We start from the raw sequence: 11,523 nt of genomic DNA, 5'->3' as shown, positions 1-11,523 counted from the left end.
TGGAGTATTGCATAGGTAAAAGTTGATGGAAACAGAAAAATGTTAAACTAATTTCCTCAGTTTTTTTTTAAATGTGTTTACACTTGCTTAAGGTGTTTTTTGTTTTTAAGAAAAAGTGTCAATTCGCTGAAGGGATGGAGGTGCAGCTAACAACTATGCATGAATCAAACATGCTTGTTCAGAAACATGCTCATCCATCTTCATTCACCAATAGGTTTTGTCCTAATTTCATAACATACCTCTCGCAAAATTTATGAAGGTAAAGTGATTTAATTATTATCAAGGTATTGCTATCTTTATTTACTAACACACCTTAGAACATAAAATCCCTGCCTTTATTTTATCACCTTGTTGGCCTTTGGTTTCTGTCGTCCCATTTGGTCTTGTTGTCCAATTTAAAGTCTTATTTCTAACCTAAGATATCATAATTGTTGTTTATATGAATTTGCTTTCTATTCTGTATTTTTAAATGTATGTTAGTTATTACATATATCACCATCAACACAGAATCTTTCAACCTATTTTTGGTTTATAAGAGTAAAGGGGAGTGAATACGAACCTGTACACGTCACACGTTTAAATATTAAATAAACTCCACTTAAACACCTTAGATATTTTTTAAAATATGATAAAATGTAAAAATGATTCATTTGGGACTCAATTCAAAAACAGCTTCATTATTTAGTTGAGCAGCTGATGAGCAAATAATAAAATTATTTATTTCATTTATTTCCAGGATTGGGGCTGCACAGTGGTGCAGTTGGTAGAGCTGTTGCCTTGCAGCAAGAAGGTCCTGGGTTCGATTCCCGGCCCGGGATCTTTCTGCATGGAGTTTGCATGTTCTCCCTGTGCATGGTGGGTTCTCTCCGGGTTGTCCGGCTTCCTCCCACAGTCCAAAAACATGACTGTCAGGTTAATTGGTCTCTCTAAATTCTCCCTAGGTGTGAGTGTGTGTGTGTGTGGTCGTCTGTTCTGTATGTCTCTGTGTTGCCCTGCGACAGACTGGCGACCTGTCCAGGGTGACCCCGCCTCTCGCCCGGAACATAGCTGGAGAGGAACCAGCAACCCTCCTGACCCCATTAGGGAAGAAGGGTGTAAAGAAAATGGATGGATGGATGGATGAAAATATTAATGTTAAGAATGATAGGAAGGAGAATGAGAAAGATTAAATAAGTTTTATTCACACCCATTTTTCCCAAGCTTTTTTTTCCGTAGTAAATAAAATAATCTTTTATTTACTACGGTTTGATGATTTCGAACATTTTAGTTAGACAACAAAGCTAGAGAAGAAGTAATCTGGTCTGAAGTTAATTGTCATATATTCATGATGCCCTATAGATAAGAACAGAGAGCATCAGAAGTCAACATCTTACAATAAAACAGTGGGAACACAGATCATTTGTAACAACATGAAGTCCAAGGCAGGAGTAAAAGAGAACTGTTGTTTATGTAAAATGTAGTTTACAGATATATAATTCTGATCCGTATAACAAAAATAAACAGCCATATAGTATTTTCATTTATAAACCATCCTGACAGCATTTTAAGCATGCTGTTATCAGTCTACAGATAGTCTTAACTTGCAAAGAATTGGCTGAGGAATGCCTATCACTCATATGGACCTCAAAACCTAAATATGTCACAACCGCAGTAATTTGACTTGAAAACAAATGAACAATTTGAATGTGACCATCAAGTATGATACAGAAGGCAAGAAATGAATCCTCAACACAGGAACACTGAGGAACCCGGTAGGACTGTAAATCCAGGATGTAAGGTGTCAGTGAATGTGGTGTTGAAGGTGTGGAGGTGGATTAGAGTGTCAGAGGAAACTCTGTAAAAGGACAGACTGCCAGCAGGACAGTCCACATACACTGCTACTCTGTTAGAAACAATGGGAAAAGAGTATGATGAAAGGATTTTCCTGTTCTTATAATGACTGACAGTGTGACCTTCGTCAGAGCAGCTCAAACTCCAGGAGTCATCACACTTTGCACTTACAGAGTCATTAGTAAGTCCTCTCCTTCGGATTCCTCTATAAGTTACTGATATCTCGATTTTTCCTTTCCACTCAACCTCCCAATAACAACGATCACTGATAACATTTCTACACAGCAGCTGAGGAATATTTCTTCTATCCAGATCATCAGTATCTGAGTGAGCCTTCGGCATATCTGTCACCTTCCTGTCGTCGTTTGACAGTTGGAAGTTTTGGTGCATTGTGTCTCGGTCAAATGTCAGCTGGCATGAATCTGATGGAGAGAAAGGACAATTTGAGAACAGTTACTGGTTTATTATTTGACAATTTACTTTGATATATCACAAACAATGGATGTAGTTGTGTATGAGTTGCTTTTATCTCATGAATCAATAACAGAAACAAACTTACACCTCCATAGATCTGGTTTTAAATATCGGTTACCAGCAGGCTCCACCCTGAAAGAGAAAAGGATGAGTGCATAAGTCTCTTTCAGCATGCAAACATGGTCATTACATGGCTCTCATAAAAAAATGCTCTAGTTCCTTTTCTTGTTCTTTTATTTGTCAAGCATAAATATGATGCAGTGAGAGTTCAAGGAAAGTTGTTATTCACAGCTACTAAAGTGTATAATCATGGTCTCAGAAAAGCTAAAACAGCAGGTTATATTTGCTATAACACTAATTGTGAAAATTTGTGTTACTGAGTCAGAGTAAATTCCTCTGAACCACAATAAAATACATTTGTATATTACTAAAATCACATTATACACAGTAAAAATCTACATGTGAATAATGCAAAACTAACCCAATTAATCTACGAATTATTAGATTATGCTGCAATAACCTTTATTATTTACTTATTTTGAACATGATAGAAACCATGATAAACTCATGGCCTATTTTCAGATGGATCATCATTATTAAATTTCATAATAAATAAATAAATAAATAAATAAACATAGGTTAATTATTTTCCATTTTGTTATGTCTAAATATATAAATCTGTACACACACACACACACACACACTCATATGCATTAGCTTCAATTTACTCTCACCCATATTTCTATATCTTATGAAAATGACCTACTTATATTTCCTTTTAAATTGCATTCAATTTTGACTTTATTTTATCTCCTCATTTAACTTGTTCCATAATTTTACACTATGAATTGACATACAAACTCAGCTTAGTTTAAGTTTGTCATATAAAAAGCATTTGACTAATGTACCAGATTCTCCTTGTTTCTACCCTTGGTGTAAAGCCAAAAAATTTACTTGAAATATCTCTGCACAGAAAAAAATACAATTCTTTATTTAAAGCCAAATCAGAAGTTTGACACAATGCAGGTCACAATATATTTCCTGTCCAATGGGAAAGTACTAACGTATTTTTCGGACTATAAACCGCTGTTTTATTCCCACTCTTTGAACCATGCGGCTTATCGCCTGGTGCGGTTGTATGTTGTATTTTCTTCAACCGCCACAGGGCTCTTTAGCAGGAAGTGAATAATTGGAAGTCAAAAGTGAAAATCATAGAAAGTGCTGATTTTCATTTAGAACAAGCATGTGCTAGCAGCAGGCATGATGGAGAGATGTTTTTAAACTCATACCCCTTCATCATGCTAACAACACGAAGAGGTTTATATGATGCCGCTTTTAAGTTGAAGGATATCGGTCTGGCAGTCCAGATTGATAGCTGCTGCATGTAAACTCGGCGTGAACAAATCCATGATTCTGAGTTGGAGATGCAGGACTGTGTCCTTAATAGCAGATTTATTAAGGACGCAGCCCTCCTTTGCGTCCTTTGGTAAACCGAGGATGCGGCGGAGATATCAGCAGCTTTTAGCCCGATGTAGCCTACATGTGTACGTTTGTAATTTTTTTAATAAACTTTGTGGGTGCGGCTTTTTGTGGCTGCGTCGATAGTCCGGACGATACAGTACTCCTGGAGTGCTTTCCTGTTTTTGTAGCGGGAGAAAAAAAGCTACTGCATGTGTAACTATTACTGTCAATATCTTATCCAACATAAAGCAAAAAATACTTCAGTGACAAGCAGAACCAGCCTATCATCTTCAGCAGTATGGCTGAGGTCTTGCCATACCTTAGCTTTTCAAGTCTCCAATGTGGATCTCTCAGTCCAGCCGAAAGCATATTCACTCCTGAGTCACCTGGATGATTGTAGCTCAAATCCAACTCTTTAAGATGATGGGGGTTTGATTTGAGTGCTGATACCAGAGAAGCACAACCGTCTTCTGTGATCAGGCAGCCTGACAAGCTGCAGTAACAGAAATCAACAAACATGATTTAACATTGTGGTACTCTATATTTGAATATTTTATACTTTTTTTTATACACTTGTTAATTAAGAAATTAAGTAAAACTGTGGTTTGAATTTTTTGAAGAAACAAGCAGGGCAAAGAAGTTTACTTAAAGTTCCAGCATGTAAATACCATTTACAAGCCATGTAAATGGTATTTATACAATGTGTATAACATCTACATAAAACATATAAACATTTTATATTATACTTAGAGAAATCCTTTATGAACAAGCTTAGGAAGTCAGATTCTGGTTTCTGATACTTACTTTAGTTTCTCTAGTTTGCAGTATGGACTCTTTAGTCCATCAGATAGAAGCTTCACTCCTGAATCCTTCAAACTATTGTTTTTCAGGTCCAGTTCTTTGAGACTTGAAGACTGGGAGCTGAGAACTGAGGACAGAGCTTCACAGCTTCTCTCTGAAAGGTTGCAGTTACTCAGTCTAAAGAATGACAATAAAAAGATAATCAGACTGATCTTTAATCAATAAATTAACTTTTGTCTAGAATTGATTGGAAATAAAGATGTAATTAAATTAGCATTGTGCTTCACATTTAGAATTATGAATAAAACACACAGTTTGGTTTTGTAAAATTTTTAGTCATCTCTTGTCCAATGACGTCTTGGAGTTATTGCCAAGAAGTGTGTGTAAAGCAGTTTTTTCCAACCAACATTTTAAAACAGGCATGCCACTTAAAGCACACCATAGAAAACCTTCTAGTGATCCTATATGTAAACCTTCATGAGTTCTCCATCCAACAACACAATGACCCTAAGCACACAGCTAAAGTAACAAAGGACTTTTTCCCAGCTACTAAAGAATGGCTGGGTCTTCATATCAATGAGAATCTATTACAAAATGCAAATTTCAAAACTTACAACAGTGACTATATTAAAATCCATTTAAATATGTTTTAATATCTTCCTGATTTGTTATAAATAGGCAAAAATATTTCAACAGATAAAACAAAATGCCCATGGTTCCTTACAGAGCTTTGTTGGAGGCTTTAACCACTGGCAGCAGCCTCAGAAGAGCCTCCTCTGAAGCAGAGTATTTCTTCAGGTCAAACACATCCAGATCTTTTCCTGATGACACTAAGATGAAACCCAGAGCTGACCACTGAGCAGGAGACAGTTTGTCTGTGGAGAGACTTCCTGAACTCAGAGACTGTTGGATCTCCTCCACTAGAGAATGATCATTCAGTTCATTCAGACAGTGGAACAGGTTGATGGTTTTCTCTGCAGACGCATTCTCATTGATCTTCTCCTTGATATATTGAACTATTTTCTGATTGGTCTGAGAGCTACTTCCTGTCTGTACAAGCAGACCTTGTAAAAGTCTCTGATTGGCCTGAGAACAACTTCCTGTCTGTGTAAGCAGACCTTTAAGGAGTCTCTGATTGGTCTGCAGTGAAAGTCCCAGCAGAAAACGGAGCAACAGGTCCAGGTGTCCATTTGAACTCTGTAAGGCCCGGTCAACAGCATTCTGGTGTAGAGATATTATTTTTGATTTGTGGAACAATGTAGGGATGGCTGATTGTTTTTCTTCAATCAGGTTGAAACCAGAGTTGGTGAAGGTCAGATGGACATGAAGAGCAGCCAGAAACTCCTGAACACTCAGATGAACAAAGCAGAACACTTTGTCCTGGTACAGCCCTCTCTCCTCTCTAAAGATCTGTGTGAACACTCCTGAGTACACTGAGGCTGCTCTGATATTAATGCCACACTCTGTCAGGTCTGATTCATAAAAGATCAGGTTTCCTTTCTGCAGCTGATCGAAAGCCAGTTTTCCCAAAGACTCAATCATCTTCCTGCTCTCTGGACTCCAGTATGGATCTTTTTCAGCTCCTCTATCATACTTGATTGCCTTCACTTTGGTCTGAACCACCAGGAAGTGGATGTACATCTCAGTCAAGGTGCTAGGAAGCTCTCCTCCCTCTCTATCCTTTAGCACATCTTCTAGAACTGTAGCAGTGATCCAGCAGAAGACTGGGATGTGGCACATGATGTGGAGGCTTCGTGATGTCTTCATGTGGGAGATGATCCTGCTGGCCTGCTCCTTATCTATAAATCTCTTCCTGAAGTATTCCTCCTTCTGAGGGTCAGTGAATCCTCTGACCTCTGTTACCATGCCAACACATTCAGGTGGGATCTGACTGGCTGCTGCAGGTCGTGTGGTTATCCAGAAGTGAGCAGAGGGAAGCAGTTTCCCCCTGATGAGGTTTGTCAACAGAACATCCACTGAGGTGGACTCTGTAGCATCAGTCAGGATCTCCTTGTTGTGGAAGTCCAGAGGAAGTCGACTCTCATCCAAGCCATCAAAGATGAACAGAACCTGGAAATGTTCAAAACTGCAGATTTCTTTGGTTTCGGTGAAGAAATGATGAATCAGTTCCACCAAGCTGAACTTTTTCTCTTTCAGCATATTCAGCTCTCTGAATGTGAATGGAAATATGAACTGGATGTTCTGGTGGGCTTTGTCTTCTGCCCAGTCCAGAGTGAACTTCTGTGTTAAGACTGTTTTCCCAATGCCAGCCACTCCCTTTGTCATCACTGTTCTGATTGGTTGAGCTCCTCCAGGTTGGACTTTAAAGATGTCTTCTTGTCTGATTGTTGTTTCTGGTCTGTGTGGTTTCCTGGATGCTGTTTCAATCTGTCTGACCTCATGTTCCTCATTGACCTCTCCAGTCCCTCCCTCTGTGATGTAGAGCTCTGTGTAGATCTGGTTAAGAAGGGTTGGACTTCCTGCTTTAGCGATTCCCTCAAACACACACTGGAACTTCTTCTTCAGACCAGATTTTAGTTTATGTTGACCAACTGCAGTAAGATGTTCTGAGTGAAAAGACAATTATTTAAAGAAACAGTTATTGATGGTCTATTTAATATCTTATTCCACAGACATCAATATTTGATTGAATAAGTGACTGAATTATCAAGTTAAAGCTTGGTATAGATTCTCTTACTGCACTTGAGTCGCTCAACCAGCTCCTCCTCTTTCATCCTTTTCAAGAAGTTCATTGTGATCTTCATCACTGCCTCTCTGCTACTCCTCCTCTGCTCTTCATTCTCACCTTCCAACACCTCATCATCTTTCTCACACTCTGACAATTCTGGATCTTCTGGACTCAAAATCTTCTGGATCTTCTTCAGCTCGTTCGTCACAAAAGTGACAATGTTTTCCTTCAGTAACTGGAACAAAATAATAAATGAAGAACTCAGGCTAACATTATGCAGCCAAATATCTGTTACTTGTTGCACAGACTGACAGTCCTCTGGTCAGTCTGTGCAGCATGGAGATTACTGTGCAAAACACGCATGGAAAAGTAGTTGCTCTACAGACCATAAATATAGAGTCCAGCTGTGTTTGATACTGGTGGCCAGATGGACCACTGGGAATCTCTGATATCTTCTGGCTCATTCTGTGGATAAACCATAAAAAATTTGAAATAGATTGATGCTTTATCTAGCCACACAGACAAGCACACACACATTTCACTCACATACAAAGAAATAATAAATGTCCATGAAGGGATATATGTTGGTGAACTGAATCAGATGACATTCTGTAGTGCTGAAAGATTATGCATGTGTCATGATTTCAGCCCTTCAGCTCTACCTTGACTGTGCTGATTACTCATTACCCTCACCTGCACTGTGCTTCTCCCTATTTAAACAGCTGCTTGTCAATAGCCCAGTGCGAGATTGTCTGTTTCCCTAGTCACAGCTTTCAAGCCTTGTTTCATGTTCAAGAGAGTTTTCTGATCCTGCCTGTTTTTTGACCACAGATTTTTACCTAGTCCTTCTGCTGTAGGAAGAGTTCTGACCTCCTGTTGCTGAACCCTGCCTGTCTCTGACCCTGCCTCCAGTCTTCTGATTACTGATTTTCATTGCCTGAGACGCTCCAGTCCATGCCCCTGGATCAATTCAACAACTTAGCCTCTGGTTGGTGGATTTTGTCCCTGTCTTCTGTTTGTCCCCAAGGCCTCCCACTGTCCATTCACCGTATCCTTCCCAGGCTAGATTCCGGACCCCTGTGGATCCCCCATTCCTGTCCTACTAGTGTGTCCACAACATGTGGAGCCCCTTCTAAAACATATTTTTTGTAACAAAACGTTTGAACTGTCCACTTGTGTTGGCTGCATTTTGGGTTCTGGCTGATTTTATTTTAATGTTACAGCATGTTGTTGATATTACATATACCGGTAATATCAGCAACATGATATTATAATATCATGTTGTTGAAATTATATGAATGTATGCATGCATATATATATATATATATATATATATATATATATATGTTTCCATATCAGTTGAAATATACATTCCCCCAAAATCAACAAGACCAGAGCTGTTAAACATTATATAAAAGCATCCAGGACGCCTCCAACAACATCTGGTCTTTCCACCTAGTTGGAATAAAACATTTCAGGTTGACTCAGTGATCATAGTGCAGCAGTTAGATACAGCTCACCCCTCTGGTGGTGGAGGTTGATCTGATTTAAAATCCACCCACATATCCCTGGAATCATGGCTTTTGAAGGACAGGTTTCTAGATTCATGCTTGCTTTTAAGTGTGACTTTCTCCATCCTAAGGGAAAAAAAAAAAAAAATATATATATATATATATATATAAATAAATAACCACAGGGAAAATGAACTACTGAATGAAATCTAATTTCTTTCATAATTTTATTGCTTCCATATCAGTTGAAATAACCATTCCTCTACATACTCTGCAACAGTGACCCAATCAGAGTAATATAAGTCCAGGCCAAATATTTCACTTAAACAAGAGAAAAATGTTTAATGAAGGCGACTAATCAATGAGGCCCAAAATCAACAAGACCAGAGCTGTTAAACATTATATAGAAGCATCCAGGATGCCTCCAACAACATCTGGTCTTTCCACCTAGTTGGAATAAAACATTTCAGGTTGACTCAGTGTTCATAGTGCAGCAGTTAGATACAGCTCACCCCTCTGGTGGTGGAGGTTGATCTGATTTAAAATCCACCCACGTATCCCTTGAATCATGGCTTTTGAAGGACAGGTTTCTAGATTCATGCTTGTTTTTAAGTGTGGCTTTCTCCATCCTAAGGGAAAAAAAACATATATATATATATATATATATATATATATATATATATATATATATATATATATATATATATATATATATGCCACAGGGAGAATGAACTACTGAATGAACTTAATTTTATTGTTTTCATATCAGTTGCAGCAGTTAGATACAGCTCACCCCTCTGATGGTGGAGGTTGATCTGATTTAAAATCAAACCACATATCCTTTGAATCTTGGCTTTTGAAGGACAGGTCCTTGGAGTCATGCTCGTTTTTAAGTGTGACTTTCTCCATCCTAAAAAAAAATAATATATATTCAAAGAAACAGAAAAGTTTTATAGTGGACAAGGCTTATCGTTTCACGAAGCTATGATTAAAACTGCTAAAACATAATTTGTTAGTGTTGCTGTTAAGTGGATGTAAGTTCCTGTTAAACAGAGACATGGGACAAAGTAAAATTTACTATTTTGTTTGCAAATACAGAATGCTACACAATAATTGTGCAGAAATGATGCACAATACAATTGAACCACAATGTAGCCTCACTTTTTATATTTCCATAATGAAGAACAACAGTATCTATTTAAAATTCACAGTGTAGTGTTCACATACTAAATTCATATTGACATGAGTAGACAGACTCACACAGTGAGACAATCAAATCCTACAGTGTGAACGCTGTGTGAAAAGGGCTGTGGACACTTAGAGATGGTGACCTCACCTCTGACCTTTGCTCTGGCTCTCATCTTCCCCACACAGAGTGGTTTTAGAGGGAGGGACTCCCTCCTCTCTGTCCTCACACTGATCCATGCTGCTGAACGCACTTCCGCTCACACACACTTTCTACCTTCACCTTCAGAGGAAACACATCATTCATCAGCTCTGATCAACTTCACATCAACAGAGCTGGAAAACGATCAGCTGCTCCTCCTTTGATTGGCTCTTCTTCTCTGCTTCAAATCAGTGTCTGTTGAATGCAGTCAGACAGCAGAGAAACCATTTCAGCTGATAGATGAAACAGCAGAGGATCATTGTGGTACTTATTTTTAGACTTATTTTTACTGCCTGGTTTTCAGAGAATTTTAAATCAGAAAATACAAACCAAGACACATTTTAGATCTCAGCTGCTGGGCGGAGTTGAATGAATAAAATAAAAATTTTTATTCTACTAATTCTACTATAAGGAAATCTGAAGCTAAATCAAATTGAAGACCTGGAAAATGAAGAAATTGAGGAACAAACAGAAAGTAAAGGAAGGAAGTTATTAAGATTTGTCCTTAAACCAGAGGTGAACATGTTTTCCAGACATCAGAGAGCAGAAACAAACCATACAGATAGTTAAGACAAAGTTCAACTATAAAACAAAGCAAACTTACAGTTTGTTCATATGGTCCAACGAGTTGAAGTGTGGACCCAACCGACTGTAACAGAGTTTAGCTGCTTCCTGAAATGAATTGGAACTGCAATAAAAAATAGACATCCTGAAGTTTTTCTGAGCACCAAAAACACACAGAAAATAGAATGTCAATATGAGTTTGAGTAAATATTAATAACAAAGAATAAAACTTAATATAAAATGGTTCATGATGGAATGATGAAGTGATTAGAGCTTTTGGTTGCTTCTTGACTCAGTGAACAACACATACTCTGTCTGGTCAAACCGGTCAAACTGGTGAGTCAAAGAAAAAAAAATCACGTGATGATGTCTAAAGATATGAACCTTTCACATGACTCCCAGTGTGAACACAAACTAAAATTTTATTTAGTTATTTTCCAGATCCAAGCTCAGTTCTGGAAGCTTTAAGTGGGAACCAACTGGATTTTTTTATTAGTGGGGATTTGTCTCCCTCAGGTGGTACAAACATCAACTATTTGATGTCAGTGTAGTAAACCCATGTCACTTTTTTCTTTTTTAAATATAAAACCATGAACCTCAGATACATACAAAATAAAACATTACCTCTTCCTCTTAATATAGTTATAGCAATAATACAAATTAGCATTATATATTTGAAATGAGAAAAATTTAATTAACATCACGACACAACAAATGTGTTGTTAAAGATTGTTAGTCATTTAACAGAAACTAATTTATGGAAGGAACATTACAGAGAGCAAATCATGTGGTCAATTTGTTTTGAA

The 11,523-nt window shown here is 37.8% G+C and overlaps 1 protein-coding gene across 3 annotated transcripts; it reads right to left on the bottom strand.

Moving 5' to 3' along the window:
• Window positions 1-1,162: 1,162 nt before the first annotated feature.
• Window positions 1,163-10,432, bottom strand: LOC122842593 (NLR family CARD domain-containing protein 3-like). 3 transcript variants are annotated; one of them, XM_044136615.1, is made up of 11 exons: window positions 10,103-10,432; window positions 9,560-9,676; window positions 9,279-9,395; window positions 8,776-8,892; window positions 7,642-7,720; window positions 7,265-7,490; window positions 5,291-7,133; window positions 4,570-4,743; window positions 4,085-4,258; window positions 2,390-2,436; window positions 1,163-2,252 (listed from the first exon to the last, which is right to left on the bottom strand). In XM_044136615.1, exons 1-11 carry the CDS (start codon window positions 10,189-10,191, stop codon window positions 1,726-1,728), a joined length of 3,510 nt encoding a protein of 1,169 aa, XP_043992550.1. In that variant the 5' UTR covers window positions 10,192-10,432; the 3' UTR covers window positions 1,163-1,725. The 3 variants fall into 3 exon arrangements, with proteins under 3 accessions (XP_043992550.1, XP_043992551.1, XP_043992552.1); XM_044136616.1 differs by lacking the exon at window positions 8,776-8,892 and having other exon boundaries at window positions 10,103-10,341; XM_044136617.1 differs by lacking the exons at window positions 9,279-9,395; window positions 9,560-9,676 and having other exon boundaries at window positions 10,103-10,341.
• Between the last annotated feature and the right edge of the window lie 1,091 nt (window positions 10,433-11,523).

Source organism: Gambusia affinis, linkage group LG13 (genome assembly GCF_019740435.1).
Source record: "Gambusia affinis linkage group LG13, SWU_Gaff_1.0, whole genome shotgun sequence".
NCBI lineage: Eukaryota > Metazoa > Chordata > Actinopteri > Cyprinodontiformes > Poeciliidae > Gambusia > Gambusia affinis.
Note: the sequence above shows the minus strand (reverse complement) of the source record. Positions and strands in the feature narration are given on the sequence as shown.